The 19679-nt window shown below is 53.6% G+C and overlaps 1 protein-coding gene across 1 annotated transcript in view; it reads left to right on the plus strand.

Moving 5' to 3' along the window:
• The first annotated feature begins 6429 nt into the window (after positions 1-6429).
• Positions 6430-19679, plus strand: part of LOC135506624 (uncharacterized) — a 148850-nt gene continuing 135600 nt past the window's right edge. Inside the window, exon 1 of the mRNA XM_064925947.1 lies at positions 6430-6505. Within this exon, the coding sequence (XP_064782019.1) occupies positions 6430-6505 (76 nt within the window). The remainder of the gene's footprint in view (positions 6506-19679) is intronic.

A 19679-nucleotide genomic window follows, 5' to 3' on the forward strand; every position in this document is an offset into this window, starting at 1 on the left:
CCCTTCTTCCAGAAGCACGGGGAGTGGGCCCAGGTCTCCAACCTGACCAGTACTGCCATTCTTCCGGTAAGCACGAGGAGTGGGCCCAGGTCTCCAACCTGACCAGTACTGCCATTCTTCCGGTAAGCACGAGGAGTGGGCCCAGGTCTCCAACCTGACCAGTACTGCCCTTCTTCCAGAAGCACGAGGAGTGGGCCCAGGTCTCCAACCTGACCAGTACTGCCATTCTTCCGGTAAGCACGAGGAGTGGGCCCAGGTCTCCAACCTGACCAGTACTGCCATTCTTCCGGTAAGCACGAGGAGTGGGCCCAGGTCTCCAACCTGACCAGTACTGCCATTCTTCCGGTAAGCACGAGGAGTGGGCCCAGGTCTCCAACCTGACCAGTACTGCCCTTCTTCCAGAAGCACGAGGAGTGGGCCCAGGTCTCCAACCTGACCAGTACTGCCATTCTTCCAGAAGCACGGGGAGTGGGCCCAGGTCTCCAACCTGACCAGTACTGCTCTTCTTCCGAAAAGCACGAGGAGTGGGCCCAGGTCTCCAACCTGACCAGTACTGCCCTTCTTCCAGAAGCACGAGGAGTGGGCCCAGGTCTCCAACCTGACCAGTACTGCCCTTCTTCCGGTAAGCACGGGGAGTGGGCCCAGGTCTCCAACCTGACCAGTACTGCCCTTCTTCCAGAAGCACGAGGAGTGGGCCCAGGTCTCCAACCTGACCAGTACTGCCCTTCTTCCGGTAAGCACGAGGAGTGGGCCCAGGTCTCCAACCTGACCAGTACTGCCCTTCTTCCGGTAAGCACGGGGAGTGGGCCCAGGTCTCCAACCTGACCAGTACTGCCCTTCTTCCGGTAAGCACGGGGAGTGGGCCCAGGTCTCCAACCTGACCAGTACTGCCCTTCTTCCGGTAAGCACGAGGAGTGGGCCCAGGTCTCCAACCTGACCAGTACTGCGCTTCTTCCGGAAGCACGGGGAGTGGGCCCAGGTCTCCAACCTGACCAGTACTGCTCTTCTTCCAGAAGCACGGGGAGTGAGCCCAGGTCTCCAAACCTGACCAGTACTGCGCTTCTTCCAGAAGCACGGGGAGTGGGCCCAGGTCTCCAACCTGACCAGTACTGCACTTCTTCCAGAAGCACGGGGAGTGGGCCCAGGTCTCCAACCTGACCAGTACTGCGCTTCTTCCAGAAGCACGGGGAGTGGGCCCAGGTCTCCAACCTGACCAGTACTGCCCTTCTTCCGGTAAGCACGAGGAGTGGGCCTAGGTCTCCAACCTGACCAGTACTGCCCTTCTTCCGGTAAGCACGGGGAGTGGGCCCAGGTCTCCAACCTGACCAGTACTGCCCTTCTTCCGGTAAGCACGGGGAGTGGGCCCAGGTCTCCAACCTGACCAGTACTGCTCTTCTTCCAGAAGCACGGGGAGTGGGCCCAGGTCTCCAACCTGACCAGTACTGCCCTTCTTCCAGAAGCACGAGGAGTGGGCCCAGGTCTCCAACCTGACCAGTACTGCCCTTCTTCCAGAAGCACGGGGAGTGGGCCCAGGTCTCCAACCTGACCAGTACTGCCCTTCTTCCAGAAGCACGGGAGTGGGCCCAGGTCTCCAACCTGACCGTTACTGCCCTTCTTCCAGAAGCACGAGGAGTGGGCCCAGGTCTCCAACCTGACCAGTACTGCCCTTCTTCCAGAAGCACGAGGAGTGGGCCCAGGTCTCCAACCTGACCAGTACTGCCCTTCTTCCAGAAGCACGAGGAGTGGGCCCAGGTCTCCAACCTGACCAGTACTGCCCTTCTTCCAGAAGCACGAGGAGTGGGCCCAGGTCTCCAACCTGACCAGTACTGCCCTTCTTCCGGTATGCACGAGGAGTGGGCCCAGGTCTCCAACCTGACCAGTACTGCCCTTCTTCCGGTAAGCACGGGAGTGGGCCCAGGTCTCCAACCTGACCAGTACTGCCCTTCTTCCGGAAGCACGAGGAGTGGGCCCAGGTCTCCAACCTGACCAGTACTGCCCTTCTTCCGGTAAGCACGGGAGTGGGCCCAGGTCTCCAACCTGACCAGTACTGCCCTTCTTCCAGAAGCACGAGGAGTGGGCCCAGGTCTCCAACCTGACCAGTACTGCCCTTCTTCCGGTAAGCACGAGGAGTGGGCCCAGGTCTCCAACCTGACCAGTACTGCCCTTCTTCCGTTAAGCACGGGGAGTGGGCCCAGGTCTCCAACCTGACCAGTACTGCCCTTCTTCCGGTAAGCACGAGGAGTGGGCCCAGGTCTCCAACCTGACCAGTACTGCCCTTCTTCCGGTATGCACGGGGAGTGGGCCCAGGTCTCCAACCTGACCAGTGCTGCCCTTCTTCCAGAAGCACGAGGAGTGGGCCCAGGTCTCCAACCTGACCAGTACTGCTCTTCTTCCAGAAGCACGAGGAGTGGGCCCAGGTCTCCAATCTGACCAGTACTGCCCTTCTTCCAGAAGCACGAGGAGTGGGCCCAGGTCTCCAACCTGACCGTTACTGCCCTTCTTCCGGTAAGCACGAGGAGTGGGCCCAGGTCTCCAACCTGACCAGTACTGCCCTTCTTCCGGAAGCACGAGGAGTGGGCCCAGGTCTCCAACCTGACCAGTACTGCTCTTCTTCCAGAAGCACGAGGAGTGGGCCCATGTCTCCAACCTGACCAGTACTGCCCTTCTTCCAGAAGCACGAGGAGTGGGCCCAGGTCTCCAACCTGACCAGTACTGCCCTTCTTCCAGAAGCACGAGGAGTGGGCCCAGGTCTCCAACCTGACCAGTACTGCCCTTCTTCCGGTAAGCACGAGGAGTGGGCCCAGGTCTCCAACCTGACCAGTACTGCTCTTCTTTCCGGTAAGCACGAGGAGTGGGCCCAGGTCTCCAACCTGACCAGTACTGCCCTTCTTCCAGAAGCACGAGGAGTGGGCCCAGGTCTCCAACCTGACCAGTACTGCCCTTCTTCCAGAAGCACGAGGAGTGGGCCCAGGTCTACAACCTGACCAGTACTGCCCTTCTTCCAGAAGCACGGGGAGTGGGCCCAGGTCTCCAACCTGACCAGTACTGCCCTTCTTCCAGAAGCACGGGAGTGGGCCCAGGTCTCCAATCTGACCAGTACTGCCATTCTTCCGGTAAGCACGGGAGTGGGCCCAGGTCTCCAACCTGACCAGTACTGCCCTTCTTCCGGTAAGCACGAGGAGTGGGCCCAGGTCTCCAACCTGACCAGTACTGCCCTTCTTCCAGAAGCACGAGGAGTGGGCCCAGGTCTCCAACCTGACCAGTACTGCCCTTCTTCCGGTAAGCACGGGAGTGGGCCCAGGTCTCCAACCTGACCAGTGCTGCTCTTCTTCCGGTAAGCACGAGGAGTGGGCCCAGGTCTCCAACCTGACCAGTACTGCTCTTCTTCCGGTAAGCACGAGGAGTGGGCCCAGGTCTCCAACCTGACCAGCACTGCCCTTCTTCCAGAAGCACGAGGAGTGGGCCCAGGTCTCCAATCTGACCAGTACTGCCCTTCTTCCAGAAGCACGAGGAGTGGGCCCAGGTCTCCAACCTGACCAGTACTGCCCTTCTTCCAGAAGCACGGGAGTGGGCCCAGGTCTCCAACCTGACCAGTACTGCCCTTCTTCCAGAAGCACGAGGAGTGGGCCCAGGTCTCCAACCTGACCAGTACTGCCCTTCTTCCAGAAGCACGAGGAGTGGGCCCAGGTCTCCAACCTGACCAGTACTGCCCTTCTTCCAGAAGCACGGGGAGTGGGCCCAGGTCTCCAATCTGACCAGTACTGCCCTTCTTCCAGAAGCACGGGAGTGGGCCCAGGTCTCCAACCTGACCAGTACTGCCCTTCTTCCAGAAGCACGAGGAGTGGGCCCAGGTCTCCAACCTGACCAGTACTGCCCTTCTTCCAGAAGCACGAGGAGTGGGCCCAGGTCTCCAACCTGACCAGTACTGCTCTTCTTCCAGAAGCACGGGGAGTGGGCCCAGGTCTCCAACCTGACCAGTACTGCCCTTCTTCCGGTAAGCACGAGGAGTGGGCCCAGGTCTCCAACCTGACCAGTACTGCCCTTCTTCCAGAAGCACGGGGAGTGGGCCCAGGTCTCCAACCTGACCAGTACTGCGCTTCTTCCAGTAGCACGGGGAGTGGGCCCAGGTCTCCAACCTGACCAGTACTGCCCTTCTTCCGGTAAGCACGAGGAGTGGGCCCAGGTCTCCAATCTGACCAGTACTGCCCTTCTTCCAGAAGCACGAGGAGTGGGCCCAGGTCTCCAACCTGACCAGTACTGCCCTTCTTCCAGAAGCACGAGGAGTGGGCCCAGGTCTCCAACCTGACCAGTACTGCGCTTCTTCCAGTAGCACGAGGAGTGGGCCCAGGTCTCCAACCTGACCAGTACTGCCCTTCTTCCAGAAGCACGAGGAGTGGGCCCAGGTCTCCAACCTGACCAGTACTGCGCTTCTTCCAGTAGCACGAGGAGTGGGCCCAGGTCTCCAACCTGACCAGTACTGCGCTTCTTCCAGAAGCACGAGGAGTGGGCCCAGGTCTCCAACCTGACCAGTACTGCCATTCTTCCGGTAAGCACGAGGAGTGGGCCCAGGTCTCCAACCTGACCAGTACTGCTCTTCTTCCAGAAGCACGAGGAGTGGGCCCAGGTCTCCAACCTGACCAGTACTGCCCTTCTTCCAGAAGCACGAGGAGTGGGCCCAGGTCTCCAACCTGACCAGTACTGCCCTTCTTCCAGAAGCACGAGGAGTGGGCCCAGGTCTCCAACCTGACCAGTACTGCCCTTCTTCCGGTAAGCACGAGGAGTGGGCCCAGGTCTCCAACCTGACCAGTACTGCTCTTCTTTCCGGTAAGCACGAGGAGTGGGCCCAGGTCTCCAACCTGACCAGTACTGCCCTTCTTCCAGAAGCACGAGGAGTGGGCCCAGGTCTCCAACCTGACCAGTACTGCTCTTCTTCCAGAAGCACGAGGAGTGGGCCCAGGTCTCCAACCTGACCAGTACTGCCCTTCTTCCAGAAGCACGAGGAGTGGGCCCAGGTCTACAACCTGACCAGTACTGCCCTTCTTCCAGAAGCACGGGGAGTGGGCCCAGGTCTCCAACCTGACCAGTACTGCCCTTCTTCCAGAAGCACGGGGAGTGGGCCCAGGTCTCCAATCTGACCAGTACTGCCATTCTTCCGGTAAGCACGGGGAGTGGGCCCAGGTCTCCAACCTGACCAGTACTGCCCTTCTTCCGGTAAGCACGAGGAGTGGGCCCAGGTCTCCAACCTGACCAGTACTGCCCTTCTTCCAGAAGCACGAGGAGTGGGCCCAGGTCTCCAACCTGACCAGTACTGCCCTTCTTCCGGTAAGCACGAGGAGTGGGCCCAGGTCTCCAACCTGACCAGTGCTGCTCTTCTTCCGGTAAGCACGAGGAGTGGGCCCAGGTCTCCAACCTGACCAGTACTGCTCTTCTTCCGGTAAGCACGAGGAGTGGGCCCAGGTCTCCAACCTGACCAGCACTGCCCTTCTTCCAGAAGCACGAGGAGTGGGCCCAGGTCTCCAATCTGACCAGTACTGCCCTTCTTCCAGAAGCACGAGGAGTGGGCCCAGGTCTCCAACCTGACCAGTACTGCCCTTCTTCCAGAAGCACGGGAGTGGGTCCAGGTCTCCAACCTGACCAGTACTGCCCTTCTTCCAGAAGCACGAGGAGTGGGCCCAGGTCTCCAACCTGACCAGTACTGCCCTTCTTCCAGAAGCACGAGGAGTGGGCCCAGGTCTCCAACCTGACCAGTACTGCCCTTCTTCCAGAAGCACGGGGAGTGGGCCCAGGTCTCCAATCTGACCAGTACTGCCCTTCTTCCAGAAGCACGGGGAGTGGGCCCAGGTCTCCAACCTGACCAGTACTGCCCTTCTTCCAGAAGCACGAGGAGTGGGCCCAGGTCTCCAACCTGACCAGTACTGCCCTTCTTCCAGAAGCACGGGGAGTGGGCCCAGGTCTCCAACCTGACCAGTACTGCTCTTCTTCCAGAAGCACGGGGAGTGGGCCCAGGTCTCCAACCTGACCAGTACTGCCCTTCTTCCAGAAGCACGAGGAGTGGGCCCAGGTCTCCAACCTGACCAGTACTGCCCTTCTTCCAGAAGCACGAGGAGTGGGCCCAGGTCTCCAACCTGACCAGTACTGCCCTTCTTCCGGTAAGCACGGGGAGTGGGCCCAGGTCTCCAACCTGACCAGTACTGCCCTTCTTCCAGAAGCACGAGGAGTGGGCCCAGGTCTCCAACCTGACCAGTACTGCCCTTCTTCCGGTAAGCACGAGGAGTGGGCCCAGGTCTCCAACCTGACCAGTACTGCCCTTCTTCCGTTAAGCACGGGAGTGGGCCCAGGTCTCCAACCTGACCAGTACTGCCCTTCTTCCGGTAAGCACGAGGAGTGGGCCCAGGTCTCCAACCTGACCAGTACTGCCCTTCTTCCGGTATGCACGGGGAGTGGGCCCAGGTCTCCAACCTGACCAGTACTGCCCTTCTTCCAGAAGCACGAGGAGTGGGCCCAGGTCTCCAACCTGACCAGTACTGCTCTTCTTCCAGAAGCACGAGGAGTGGGCCCAGGTCTCCAATCTGACCAGTACTGCCCTTCTTCCAGAAGCACAAGGAGTGGGCCCAGGTCTCCAACCTGACCGTTACTGCCCTTCTTCCGGTAAGCACGAGGAGTGGGCCCAGGTCTCCAACCTGACCAGTACTGCCCTTCTTCCGGAAGCACGAGGAGTGGGCCCAGGTCTCCAACCTGACCAGTACTGCTCTTCTTCCAGAAGCACGAGGAGTGGGCCCAGGTCTCCAACCTGACCAGTACTGCCCTTCTTCCAGAAGCACGAGGAGTGGGCCCAGGTCTCCAACCTGACCAGTACTGCCCTTCTTCCAGAAGCACGAGGAGTGGGCCCAGGTCTCCAACCTGACCAGTACTGCCCTTCTTCCGGTAAGCACGAGGAGTGGGCCCAGGTCTCCAACCTGACCAGTACTGCTCTTCTTTCCGGTAAGCACGAGGAGTGGGCCCAGGTCTCCAACCTGACCAGTACTGCCCTTCTTCCAGAAGCACGAGGAGTGGGCCCAGGTCTCCAACCTGACCAGTACTGCCCTTCTTCCAGAAGCACGAGGAGTGGGCCCAGGTCTACAACCTGACCAGTACTGCCCTTCTTCCAGAAGCACGGGAGTGGGCCCAGGTCTCCAACCTGACCAGTACTGCCCTTCTTCCAGAAGCACGGGAGTGGGCCCAGGTCTCCAATCTGACCAGTACTGCCATTCTTCCGGTAAGCACGGGAGTGGGCCCAGGTCTCCAACCTGACCAGTACTGCCCTTCTTCCGGTAAGCACGAGGAGTGGGCCCAGGTCTCCAACCTGACCAGTACTGCCCTTCTTCCAGAAGCACGAGGAGTGGGCCCAGGTCTCCAACCTGACCAGTACTGCCCTTCTTCCGGTAAGCACGGGGAGTGGGCCCAGGTCTCCAACCTGACCAGTGCTGCTCTTCTTCCGGTAAGCACGAGGAGTGGGCCCAGGTCTCCAACCTGACCAGTACTGCTCTTCTTCCGGTAAGCACGAGGAGTGGGCCCAGGTCTCCAACCTGACCAGCACTGCCCTTCTTCCAGAAGCACGAGGAGTGGGCCCAGGTCTCCAATCTGACCAGTACTGCCCTTCTTCCAGAAGCACGAGGAGTGGGCCCAGGTCTCCAACCTGACCAGTACTGCCCTTCTTCCAGAAGCACGGGAGTGGGCCCAGGTCTCCAACCTGACCAGTACTGCCCTTCTTCCAGAAGCACGAGGAGTGGGCCCAGGTCTCCAACCTGACCAGTACTGCCCTTCTTCCAGAAGCACGAGGAGTGGGCCCAGGTCTCCAACCTGACCAGTACTGCCCTTCTTCCAGAAGCACGGGGAGTGGGCCCAGGTCTCCAATCTGACCAGTACTGCCCTTCTTCCGGTAAGCACGGGGAGTGGGCCCAGGTCTCCAACCTGACCAGTACTGCCCTTCTTCCGGTAAGCACGAGGAGTGGGCCCAGGTCTCCAACCTGACCAGTACTGCCCTTCTTCCAGAAGCACGAGGAGTGGGCCCAGGTCTCCAACCTGACCAGTACTGCCCTTCTTCCGGTAAGCACGGGGAGTGGGCCCAGGTCTCCAACCTGACCAGTGCTGCTCTTCTTCCGGTAAGCACGAGGAGTGGGCCCAGGTCTCCAACCTGACCAGTACTGCTCTTCTTCCGGTAAGCACGAGGAGTGGGCCCAGGTCTCCAACCTGACCAGCACTGCCCTTCTTCCAGAAGCACGAGGAGTGGGCCCAGGTCTCCAACCTGACCAGTACTGCCCTTCTTCCAGAAGCACGAGGAGTGGGCCCAGGTCTCCAACCTGACCAGTACTGCCCTTCTTCCAGAAGCACGGGGAGTGGGCCCAGGTCTCCAACCTGACCAGTACTGCCCTTCTTCCAGAAGCACGAGGAGTGGGCCCAGGTCTCCAACCTGACCAGTACTGCCCTTCTTCCAGAAGCACGAGGAGTGGGCCCAGGTCTCCAACCTGACCAGTACTGCCCTTCTTCCAGAAGCACGGGGAGTGGGCCCAGGTCTCCAATCTGACCAGTACTGCCCTTCTTCCAGAAGCACGGGAGTGGGCCCAGGTCTCCAACCTGACCAGTACTGCCCTTCTTCCAGAAGCACGAGGAGTGGGCCCAGGTCTCCAACCTGACCAGTACTGCCCTTCTTCCAGAAGCACGAGGAGTGGGCCCAGGTCTCCAACCTGACCAGTACTGCTCTTCTTCCAGAAGCACGGGGAGTGGGCCCAGGTCTCCAACCTGACCAGTACTGCCCTTCTTCCGGTAAGCACGAGGAGTGGGCCCAGGTCTCCAACCTGACCAGTACTGCCCTTCTTCCAGAAGCACGGGGAGTGGGCCCAGGTCTCCAACCTGACCAGTACTGCGCTTCTTCCAGTAGCACGGGGAGTGGGCCCAGGTCTCCAACCTGACCAGTACTGCCCTTCTTCCGGTAAGCACGAGGAGTGGGCCCAGGTCTCCAATCTGACCAGTACTGCCCTTCTTCCAGAAGCACGAGGAGTGGGCCCAGGTCTCCAACCTGACCAGTACTGCCCTTCTTCCAGAAGCACGAGGAGTGGGCCCAGGTCTCCAACCTGACCAGTACTGCGCTTCTTCCAGTAGCACGAGGAGTGGGCCCAGGTCTCCAACCTGACCAGTACTGCCCTTCTTCCAGAAGCACGAGGAGTGGGCCCAGGTCTCCAACCTGACCAGTACTGCGCTTCTTCCAGTAGCACGAGGAGTGGGCCCAGGTCTCCAACCTGACCAGTACTGCGCTTCTTCCAGAAGCACGAGGAGTGGGCCCAGGTCTCCAACCTGACCAGTACTGCCATTCTTCCGGTAAGCACGAGGAGTGGGCCCAGGTCTCCAACCTGACCAGTACTGCTCTTCTTCCAGAAGCACGAGGAGTGGGCCCAGGTCTCCAACCTGACCAGTACTGCCCTTCTTCCAGAAGCACGAGGAGTGGGCCCAGGTCTCCAACCTGACCAGTACTGCCCTTCTTCCAGAAGCACGAGGAGTGGGCCCAGGTCTCCAACCTGACCAGTACTGCCCTTCTTCCGGTAAGCACGAGGAGTGGGCCCAGGTCTCCAACCTGACCAGTACTGCTCTTCTTTCCGGTAAGCACGAGGAGTGGGCCCAGGTCTCCAACCTGACCAGTACTGCCCTTCTTCCAGAAGCACGAGGAGTGGGCCCAGGTCTCCAACCTGACCAGTACTGCCCTTCTTCCAGAAGCACGAGGAGTGGGCCCAGGTCTCCAACCTGACCAGTACTGCCCTTCTTCCAGAAGCACGAGGAGTGGGCCCAGGTCTACAACCTGACCAGTACTGCCCTTCTTCCAGAAGCACGGGGAGTGGGCCCAGGTCTCCAACCTGACCAGTACTGCGCTTCTTCCAGTAGCACGAGGAGTGGGCCCAGGTCTCCAACCTGACCAGTACTGCGCTTCTTCCAGAAGCACGAGGAGTGGGCCCAGTTCTCCAACCTGACCAGTACTGCCATTCTTCCGGTAAGCACGAGGAGTGGGCCCAGGTCTCCAACCTGACTCTGCCACACTCCCCGTGTTCCCCCCCGCAAAAAAATGAAATAAAACAAATACTTATTTTCCACCATAATTTGCAAATAAATTCATTAAAAATCATACAATGTGGTTTTCTGGATTTTTTAAATTTTGTCTGTCATAGTTGAATTGTACCTATGATGAAAATTACAGGCCTCTCTCATCTTTTTAAGTGGGAGAACTTGCACAATTGGTGGTTGACTAAATACATTTTTGCCCCACTGTAGTCTCTACCATCTACTGCATCTTGTATATAGTCTATACCATCTACTGCATCTTGTATATAGTCTATACCATCTACTGCATTTTGTATATAGTCTATACCATCTACTGCATCTTGTATATAGTCTATACCATCTACTGCATCTTGTATGTAGTCTATACCATCTACTGCATCTTGCTACCTGCCCTCCAGGACACCTACACCACCTGATGTCACAGGAAGGCCGAAAAGATCATCAAGGACAACAACCACCCGAGCCACTGCCTGTTCACCCTGCTATCATCCAGAAGGCGAGGTCAGTACAGGTGCATCAAAGCTGGGACCGAGAGACTGAAAAACAGGCCACTTTAATGCATGGACTTAATAAAGGAATCACTATTCACTTTAAACTATGTCACTTTATATAATGTTTACATACCCTACATTACTCATCTCATAAGTATATACTGTATTCTATACCATCACCTGCATCTTGCCTATGCCGTTCGGCCATCACTCATCCATATATTTATAGGTACATATTCTACATAATTAGACAAGACATGTATTGATTTACTTTATTCATCTCATATGTATATACTGTACTCTATATCATCTACCGCATCTTGTTTACATACCCTACATTACTCATCTCATATGTATATACTGTATTCTATACCATCTACTGCATCCTGCCTATGCCGTTCGGCCATCACTCATCCATATATTGATAGGTACCTATTCTTATTCACTCCTTTACACTTGTGTGTACAAGGTAGAGTTTGTGGAATTGTAAGATTACTTGTTGGTTATTACTGCACGGTGGGGAACTCGAAGCACAAGCATTTCTCTACACTCAGCATTAACGTCTGCTAACCATGTGTATGTGACCAATACAATGTGATTTGAGTACTGCAGGGTTATTATAGACTGATGACACGTCCTCCCCCTAGTGGTGACAACAGAGTACTGCAGGGTTAATATAGACTGATGACATGTCCTCCCTCTAGTGGTGAAAACAGAGTACTGCAGGGTTATAGACTGACTGACAGGTCCTCCCTCTAGTGGTGAAACAGAGTACTGCAGGGTTAATATAGACTGATGACACGTCCTCCCTCTAGTGGTGAAAACAGAGTACTGCATGGTTATAGACTGATGACACGTCCTCCCTCTAGTGATGAAAACAGAGTACTGCAGGGTTATTATAGACTGATGACACGTCCTCCCTCTAGTGGTGAAAACAGAGAACTGCAGGGTTAATATAGACTGATGACACGTCCTCCCTCTAGTGATGAAAACAGAGAACTGCAGGGTTAATATAGACTGATGACACGTCCTCCCCCTAGTGATGAAAACAGAGTACTGCAGGGTTATTATAGACTGATGACACGCCCTCCCTCTAGTGGTGAAAACAGAGAACTGCAGGGTTAATATAGACTGATGTCACGTCCTCCCTCTAGTGGTGACAACAGAGAACTGCAGGGTTAATATAGACTGATGTCACGTCCTCCCTCTAGTGGTGAAAACAGAGTACTGCATGGGTTATTATAGACTGACTGACACGTCCTCCCTCTAGTGGTGACAACAGAGAACTGCAGGGTTAATATAGACTGATGTCACGTCCTCCCTCTAGTGGTGACAACAGAGAACTGCAGGGTTAATATAGACTGATGTCACGTCCTCCCTCTAGTGGTGAAAACAGAGAACTGCAGGGTTATTATAGACTGATGACCCGCCCTCCCACTAGTGGTGAAAACAGAGAACTGCAGGGTTAATATAGACTGATGACACGTCCTCCCTCTAGTGGTGACAACAGAGAACTGCAGGGTTATTATAGACTGATGACACGTCCTCCCTCTAGTGGTGAACCAGAGTACTGCAGGGTTAATATAGACTGATGACACGTCCTCCCTCTAGTGGTGAAAACAGAGAACTGCAGGGTTAATATAAGTTCTCATTTACCACTGCGACCTGGCCAAGATAAAGCAAAGCAATTCGACGCATACAACAACACAGAGTTACACATGGAATAAAACAAAACATACCGTCAATAACACAATGGAGAAATAAAGAAAACAAAAAGTCTGTATACAGATGACATGAGAGGCTCATTTATAGTAGAGGAGAAGAAGGTGTGTTTCTATAAATAATTAACTTATAATCATAATATGATGTAATGTGTGTCGGAGCCATTTTGGGTTTATGAGTTGTGTGTAAACGTTGTCTGTCCAGGGTTATTTAAAAAAAACTTGTTTTGTACACTAGAGGGCACTATATGTTGGGGTCAATGGTCATGTGTGTCATGTGTGTGTGTGTGCGCGTGTGTGTGTGTGTGTGTGTATACACATGTATACCAGAAAGGGTTAGAAACAGACGAGAGGAGAGCACATTCAGGTGTTACCGTATCACAGATGATTAGGCTTATAGAATGAATCTCTCTGTACCTTATAGGAACATGTGTTTGGGAGATATTTTTCATACGCGCAAATAAATGGGAACTTCAACCCCAAAAGAGTTTTGGAAAGCAGACTTTTGTGGACGTTTTTTTAGCTCTCTCCTGTGCAGTTCATAGGGAATCACCACTAGGGGGCGGTAGGTAGTCTAGTGGTTAGAGAGTAGAGGAGGCAGGTAGCCTAGTGGTTAGAGAGTAGAGGTGGCAGGTAGTCTAGTGGTTAGAGTGTAGAGGTGGCAGTTCATAGTGAATCACCACTAGGGGGCGGTAGGTAGTCTAGTGGTTAGAGTGTAGAGGTGGCAGTTCATAGGGAATCACCACTAGGGGGCGGTAGGTAGTCTAGTGGTTAGAGAGTAGAGGAGGCAGGTAGCCTAGTGGTTAGAGAGTAGAGGTGGCAGGTAGTCTAGTGGTTAGAGTGTAGAGGTGGCAGTTCATAGTGAATCACCACTAGGGGGCGGTAGGTAGTCTAGTGGTTAGAGTGTAGAGGTGGCAGTTCATAGGGAATCACCACTAGGGGGCGGTAGGTAGTCTAGTGGTTAAGGTGTAGAGGTGGCAGTTCATAGTGAATCACCACTAGGGGGCGGTAGGTAGTCTAGTGGTTAGAGTGTAGAGGTGGCAGTTCATAGGGAATCACCACTAGGGGGCGGTAGGTAGTCTAGTGGTTAGAGTGTAGAGGTGGCAGTTCATAGGGAATCACCACTAGGGAGCGGTAGGTAGTCTAGTGGTTAGAGTGTAGAGGTGGCAGTTCATAGGGAATCACCACTAGGGGGCGGTAGGTAGTCTAGTGGTTAGAGTGTAGAGGTGGCAGTTCATAATGAATCACCACTAGGGGGCGGTAGGTAGTCTAGTGGTTAGAGTATAGAGGTGGCAGTTCATAGGGAATCACCACTAGGGGGCGGTAGGTAGTCTAGTGATTAGAGTATAGAGGTGGCAGTTCATAGGGAATCACCACTAGGGGGCGGTAGGTAGTCTAGTGGTTAGAGTATAGAGGTGGCAGTTCATAGGGAATCACCACTAGGGGGCTGTAGGTAGTCTAGTGGTTAGAGTGTAGAGGAGGTAGGTAGTCTAGTGGTTAGAGTATAGGGGCGGCAGGTAGCCTAGTGGTTAGAGTGTAGAGGAGGCAGGTAGCCTAGTGGTTAGAGTGTAGAGGTGGCAGTTCATAGTGAATCACCACTAGGGGGCGGTAGGTAGTCTAGTGGTTAGAGTGTAGAGGTGGCAGTTCATAGGGAATCACCACTAGGGGGCGGTAGGTAGTCAAGTGGTTAGAGTGTAGAGGTGGCAGTTCATAGGGAATCACCACTAGGGAGCGATAGGTAGTCAAGTGGTTAGAGTGTAGAGGTGGCAGTTCATAGGGAATCACCACTAGGGAGCGGTAGGTAGTCTAGTGGTTAGAGTGTAGAGGTGGCAGTTCATAGTGAATCACCACTAGGGGGCGGTAGGTAGTCTAGTGGTTAGAGTGTAGAGGTGGCAGTTCATAGGGAATCACCACTAGGGGGCGGTAGGTAGTCTAGTGGTTAGAGTGTAGAGGTGGCAGTTCATAGGGAATCACCACTACGGGGCGGTAGGTTGTCTAGTGGTTAGGGTGTAGAGGTGGCAGTTCATAGTGAATCACCACTAGGGGGCGGTAGGTAGTCTAGTGGTTAGAGTGTAGAGGAGGCAGGTAGCCTAGTGGTTAGAGTGTAGAGGAGGCAGGTAGCCTAGTGGTTAGAGTGTAGAGGAGGCAGGTAGCCTAGTGGTTAGAGTGTAGAGGAGGTAGGTAGCCTAGTGGTTAGAGTGTAGAGGAGGCAGGTAGCCTAGTGGTTAGGGTGTAGAGGTGGCAGTTCATAGTGAATCACCACTAGGGGGCGGTAGGTAGTCTAGTGGTTAGAGTGTAGAGGTGGCAGTTCATAGGGAATCACCACTAGGGGGCGGTAGGTAGTCTAGTGGTTAGAGTGTAGAGGAGGTAGGTAGTCTAGTGGTTAGAGTATAGGTGCGGCAGGTAGCGTAGTGGTTAGAGTGTAGAGGAGGCAGGTAGCCTAGTGGTTAGAGTGTAGAGGAGGCAGGTAGCCTAGTGGTTAGAGTGTAGAGGAGGCAGGTAGCCTAGTGGTTAGAGGAGGCAGGTAGCCTAGTGGTTAGAGTGTAGAGGAGGCAGGTAGTCTAGTGGTTAGAGTGTAGAGGAGGCAGGTAGTCTAGTGGTTAGAGTGTAGGGGAGGCAGGTAGCCTAGTGGTTTGAGTGTAGAGGAGGCAGGTAGACTAGTGGTTAGAGCTTAGGGGCGGCAGGTAGCCTAGTGGTTAGAGCGTAGGGGCGGCAGGTAGCCTTGTGGTTAGAGAGTAGAGGCGGCAGGTAGACTAGTGGTTAGAGTGTAGAGGAGGCAGGTCGTCTAGTGGTTAGAGTGTAGAGGAGGCAGGTAGACTAGTGGTTAGAGTGTAGAGGAGGCAGGTAGCCTAGTGGTTAGAGTGTAGGGGAGGCAGGTAGCCTAGTGGTTAGAGTGTAGAGGAGGCAGGTAGCCTAGTGGTTAGAGTGTGAGGGGGCAGGGTAGGCTAGTGGTTAGAGTGTAGAGGAGGCAGGTAGTCTAGTGGTTAGAGTGTAGAGGAGGCAGGTAGTCTAGTGGTTAGAGTGTAGAGGAGGTAGGTAACCTAGTGGTTAGAGTGTAGAGGTGGCAGGTAGTCTAGTGGTTAGAGTGTAGAGGAGGCAGGTAGCCTAGTGGTTAGAGTGTAGAGGAGGCAGGTAGTCTAGTGGTTAGAGTGTAAAGGTGGCAGTTCATAGGGAATCACCACTAGGGGGCGGTAGGTAGTCTAGTGGTTAGAGTATAGAGGTGGCAGTTCATATGGAATCACCACTAGGGGGCGGTAGGTAGTCTAGTGGTTAGAGTGTAAAGGTGGCAGTTCATAGGGAATCACCACTAGGGGGCGGTAGGTAGTCTAGTGGTTAGAGTGTAGAGGAGGTAGGTAGTCTAGTGGTTAGAGTATAGGGGCGGCAGGTAGCGTAGTGGTTAGAGTGTAGAGGAGGCAGGTAGCCTAGTGGTTAGAGTGTAGAGGAGGCAGGTAGCCTAGTGGTTAGAGTGTAGAGGAGGCAGGTAGCCTAGTGGTTAGAGGAGGCAGGTAGCCTAGTGGTTAGAGTGTAGAGGAGGCAGGTAGTCTAGTGGTTAGAGTGTAGAGGAGGCAGGTAGTCTAGTGGTTAGAGTGTAGGGGAGGCAGGTAGCCTAGTGGTTTGAGTGTAGAGGAGGCAGGTAGACTAGTGGTTAGAGCTTAGGGGCGGCAGGTAGCCTAGTGGTTAGAGCGTAGGGGCGGCAGGTAGCCTTGTGGTTAGAGAGTAGAGGAGGCAGGTCGTCTAGTGGTTAGAGTGTAGAGGAGGCAGGTAGACTAGTGGTTAGAGTGTAGAGGAGGCAGGTAGCCTAGTGGTTAGAGTGTAGGGGAGGCAGGTAGCCTAGTGGTTAGAGTGTAGAGGAGGCAGGTAGCCTAGTGGTTAGAGTGTAGAGGAGGCAGGTAGCCTAGTGGTTAGAGTGTAGAGGAGGCAGGTAGTCTAGTGGTTAGCGTGTAGAGGAGGCAGGTAGCCTAGTGGTTAGAGTGTGAGGGGGCAGGGTAGGCTAGTGGTTAGAGTGTAGAGGAGGCAGGTAGTCTAGTGGTTAGAGTGTAGAGGAGGCAGGTAGTCTAGTGGTTAGAGTGTAGAGGAGGTAGGTAACCTAGTGGTTAGAGTGTAGAGGTGGCAGGTAGTCTAGTGGTTAGAGTGTAGAGGAGGCAGGTAGCCTAGTGGTTAGAGTGTAGAGGAGGCAGGTAGTCTAGTGGTTAGAGTGTAGAGGAGGCAGGTAGCCTAGTGGTTAGAGTGTAGAGGAGGCAGGTAGCCTAGTGGTTAGAGTGTAGAGGAGGCAGGTAGCCTAGTGGTTAGAGTGTAGAGGAGGCAGGTAGCCTAGTGGTTAGAGTGTAGAGGAGGCAGGTAGTCTAGTGGTTAGAGTGTAGAGGAGGCAGGTAGCCTAGTGGTTAGAATGTGAGGGGGCAGGGTAGGCTAGTGGTTAGAGTGTAGAGGAGGTAGGTAACCTAGTGGTTAGAGTGTAGAGGTGGCAGGTAGTCTAGTGGTTAGAGTGTAGAGGAGGCAGGTAGCCTAGTGGTTAGAGTGTAGAGGAGGCAGGTAGTCTAGTGGTTAGAGTGTAGAGGAGGCAGGTAGCCTAGTGGTTAGAGTGTAGAGGCGGCAGGTAGCCTAGTGGTTAGAGAGTAGAGGCGGCAGGTAGCCTAGTGGTTAGAGTGTAGTGGCGGCAGGTTGCTGTATCAAATCCCTGAGCTGACAAGGTAAAAATCTGTCGTTCTGCACCCTGAACAAGGCAGGTTAAACCCACTGTTCCCCGGTAGGCCGTCATTGTAAATAAGAATTTGTTCTTAACTGGCTTTGCAAATTAATTAAAAGTAAAATAAAACACACTGTGATACAATGTCAGTGCTGAGTCATGTTGGCATCGCCAATGGGAGTCAAACGGGGTCCTCAGATCCATCTGTAAAGTCTGGCAGTACTACAGTCATTCAGTCAGATCCATCTGTAAAGTCTGGCAGTAGTACAGACAGTCAGTCAGATCCATTTGTACAGTCTGGCAGTAGTACAGACAGTCATTCAGTCAGATCCATCTGTAAAGTCTAGCAGTAGTACAGACAGTCATTCAGATCTATCTGTACAGTCTTGCAGTAGTACAGACAGACAGTCATTCAGTCAGATCCATCTGTAAAGTCTTGCAGTAATACAGACAGTCAGTCAGATCCATCTGTACAGTCTTGCAGTAGTACAGACAGACAGACAGACAGTCAGTCAGATCCATCTGTAAAGTCTTGCAGTAGTACAGACAGTCAGTCAGATCCATCTGTACAGTCTGGCAGTAGTACAGACAGTCAGTCAGTCAGATCCATCTGTACAGTCTTGCAGTAGTACAGACAGTCAGTCAGATCCATCTGTACAGTCTGGCAGTAGTACAGACAGTCAGTCAGATCCATCTGTACAGTCTTGCAGTAGTACAGAAGGTCAGTCAGATCCATCTGTACAGTCTTGCAGTAGTACAGACAGTCATTCAGATCCATCTGTAAAGTCTGGCAGTAGTACAGACAGACAGACAGACAGTCAGTCAGATCCATCTGTAAAGTCTTGCAGTAGTACAGACAGTCAGTCAGATCCATCTGTACAGTCTGGCAGTAGTACAGACAGTCAGTCAGATCCATCTGTAAAGTCTTGCAGTAGTACAGACAGTCATTCAGATCCATCTGTAAAGTCTGGCAGTAGTACAGACAGTCAGTCAGATCCATCTGTACAGTCTTGCAGTAGTACAGACAGTCAGTCAGATCCATCTGTAAAGTCTTGCAGTAGTACAGACAGTCAGTCAGATCCATCTGTACAGTCTTGCAGTAGTACAGACAGTCAGTCAGATCCATCTGTACAGTCTTGCAGTAGTACAGACAGTCAGTCAGATCCATCTGTAAAGTCTTGCAGTAGTACAGACAGTCATTCAGATCCATCTGTAAAGTCTGGCAGTAGTACAGACAGACAGACAGACAGTCAGTCAGATCCATCTGTAAAGTCTTGCAGTAGTACAGACAGACAGACATTCAGTCAGATCCATCTGTACAGTCTTGCAGTAGTACAGACAGTCAGTCAGATCCATCTGTACAGTCTTGCAGTAGTACAGACAGACAGTCAGATCCATCTGTACAGTCTTGCAGTAGTACAGACAGTCAGTCAGATCCATCTGTAAAGTCTTGCAGTAGTACAGACAGACAGTCAGATCCATCTGTACAGTCTTGCAGTAGTACAGACAGTCAGTCAGATCCATCTGTACAGTCTTGCAGTAGTACAGACAGACAGTCAGATCCATCTGTACAGTCTTGCAGTAGTACAGACAGTCAGTCAGATCCATCTGTACAGTCTTGCAGTAGTACAGACAGTCAGTCAGATCCATCTGTACAGTCTTGCAGTAGTACAGACAGTCAGTCAGATCCATCTGTACAGTCTTGCAGTAGTACAGACAGTCAGTCAGATCCATCTGTACAGTCTTGCAGTAGTACAGACAGTCAGTCAGATCCATCTGTAAAGTCTTGCAGTAGTACAGACAGTCAGTCAGATCCATCTGTACAGTCTTGCAGTAGTACAGACAGACAGACAGACAGTCAGTCAGATCCATCTGTAAAGTCTTGCAGTAGTACAGACAGACAGTCATTCAGTCAGATCCATCTGTAAAGTCTTTCAGTAGTACAGACAGTCAGTCAGATCCATCTGTAAAGTCTAGCAGTAGTACAGACAGTCATTCAGATCTATCTGTACAGTCTGGCAGTAGTACAGACAGACAGTCATTCAGTCAGATCCATCTGTAAAGTCTTGCAGTAGTACAGACAGACAGACAGACATTCAGTCAGATCCATCTGTAAAGTCTGGCAGTAGTACAGACAGACAGACAGACAGTCAGTCAGATCCATCTGTAAAGTCTTGCAGTAGTACAGACAGTCAGTCAGATCCATCTGTACAGTCTGGCAGTAGTACAGACAGTCAGTCAGATCCATCTGTAAAGTCTAGCAGTAGTACAGACAGACAGACATTCAGTCAGATCCATCTGTACAGTCTTGCAGTAGTACAGACAGTCAGTCAGATCCATCTGTACAGTCTTGCAGTAGTACAGACAGTCAGTCAGATCCATCTGTACAGTCTTGCAGTAGTACAGACAGTCAGTCAGATCTATCTGTAAAGTCTTGCAGTAGTACAGACAGACAGTCATTCAGTCAGATCCATCTGTACAGTCTTGCAGTAGTACAGACAGTCATTCAGATCTATCTGTACAGTCTTGCAGTAGTACAGACAGTCATTCAGATCTATCTGTACAGTCTTGCAGTAGTACAGACAGACAGTCATTCAGTCAGATCCATCTGTAAAGTCTTGCAGTAGTACAGACAGACAGACAGACATTCAGTCAGATCCATCTGTAAAGTCTGGCAGTAGTACAGACAGACAGACA

This window comes from Oncorhynchus masou, chromosome 20, assembly GCF_036934945.1.
Source record: "Oncorhynchus masou masou isolate Uvic2021 chromosome 20, UVic_Omas_1.1, whole genome shotgun sequence".
NCBI classification, from domain to species: domain Eukaryota; kingdom Metazoa; phylum Chordata; class Actinopteri; order Salmoniformes; family Salmonidae; genus Oncorhynchus; species Oncorhynchus masou.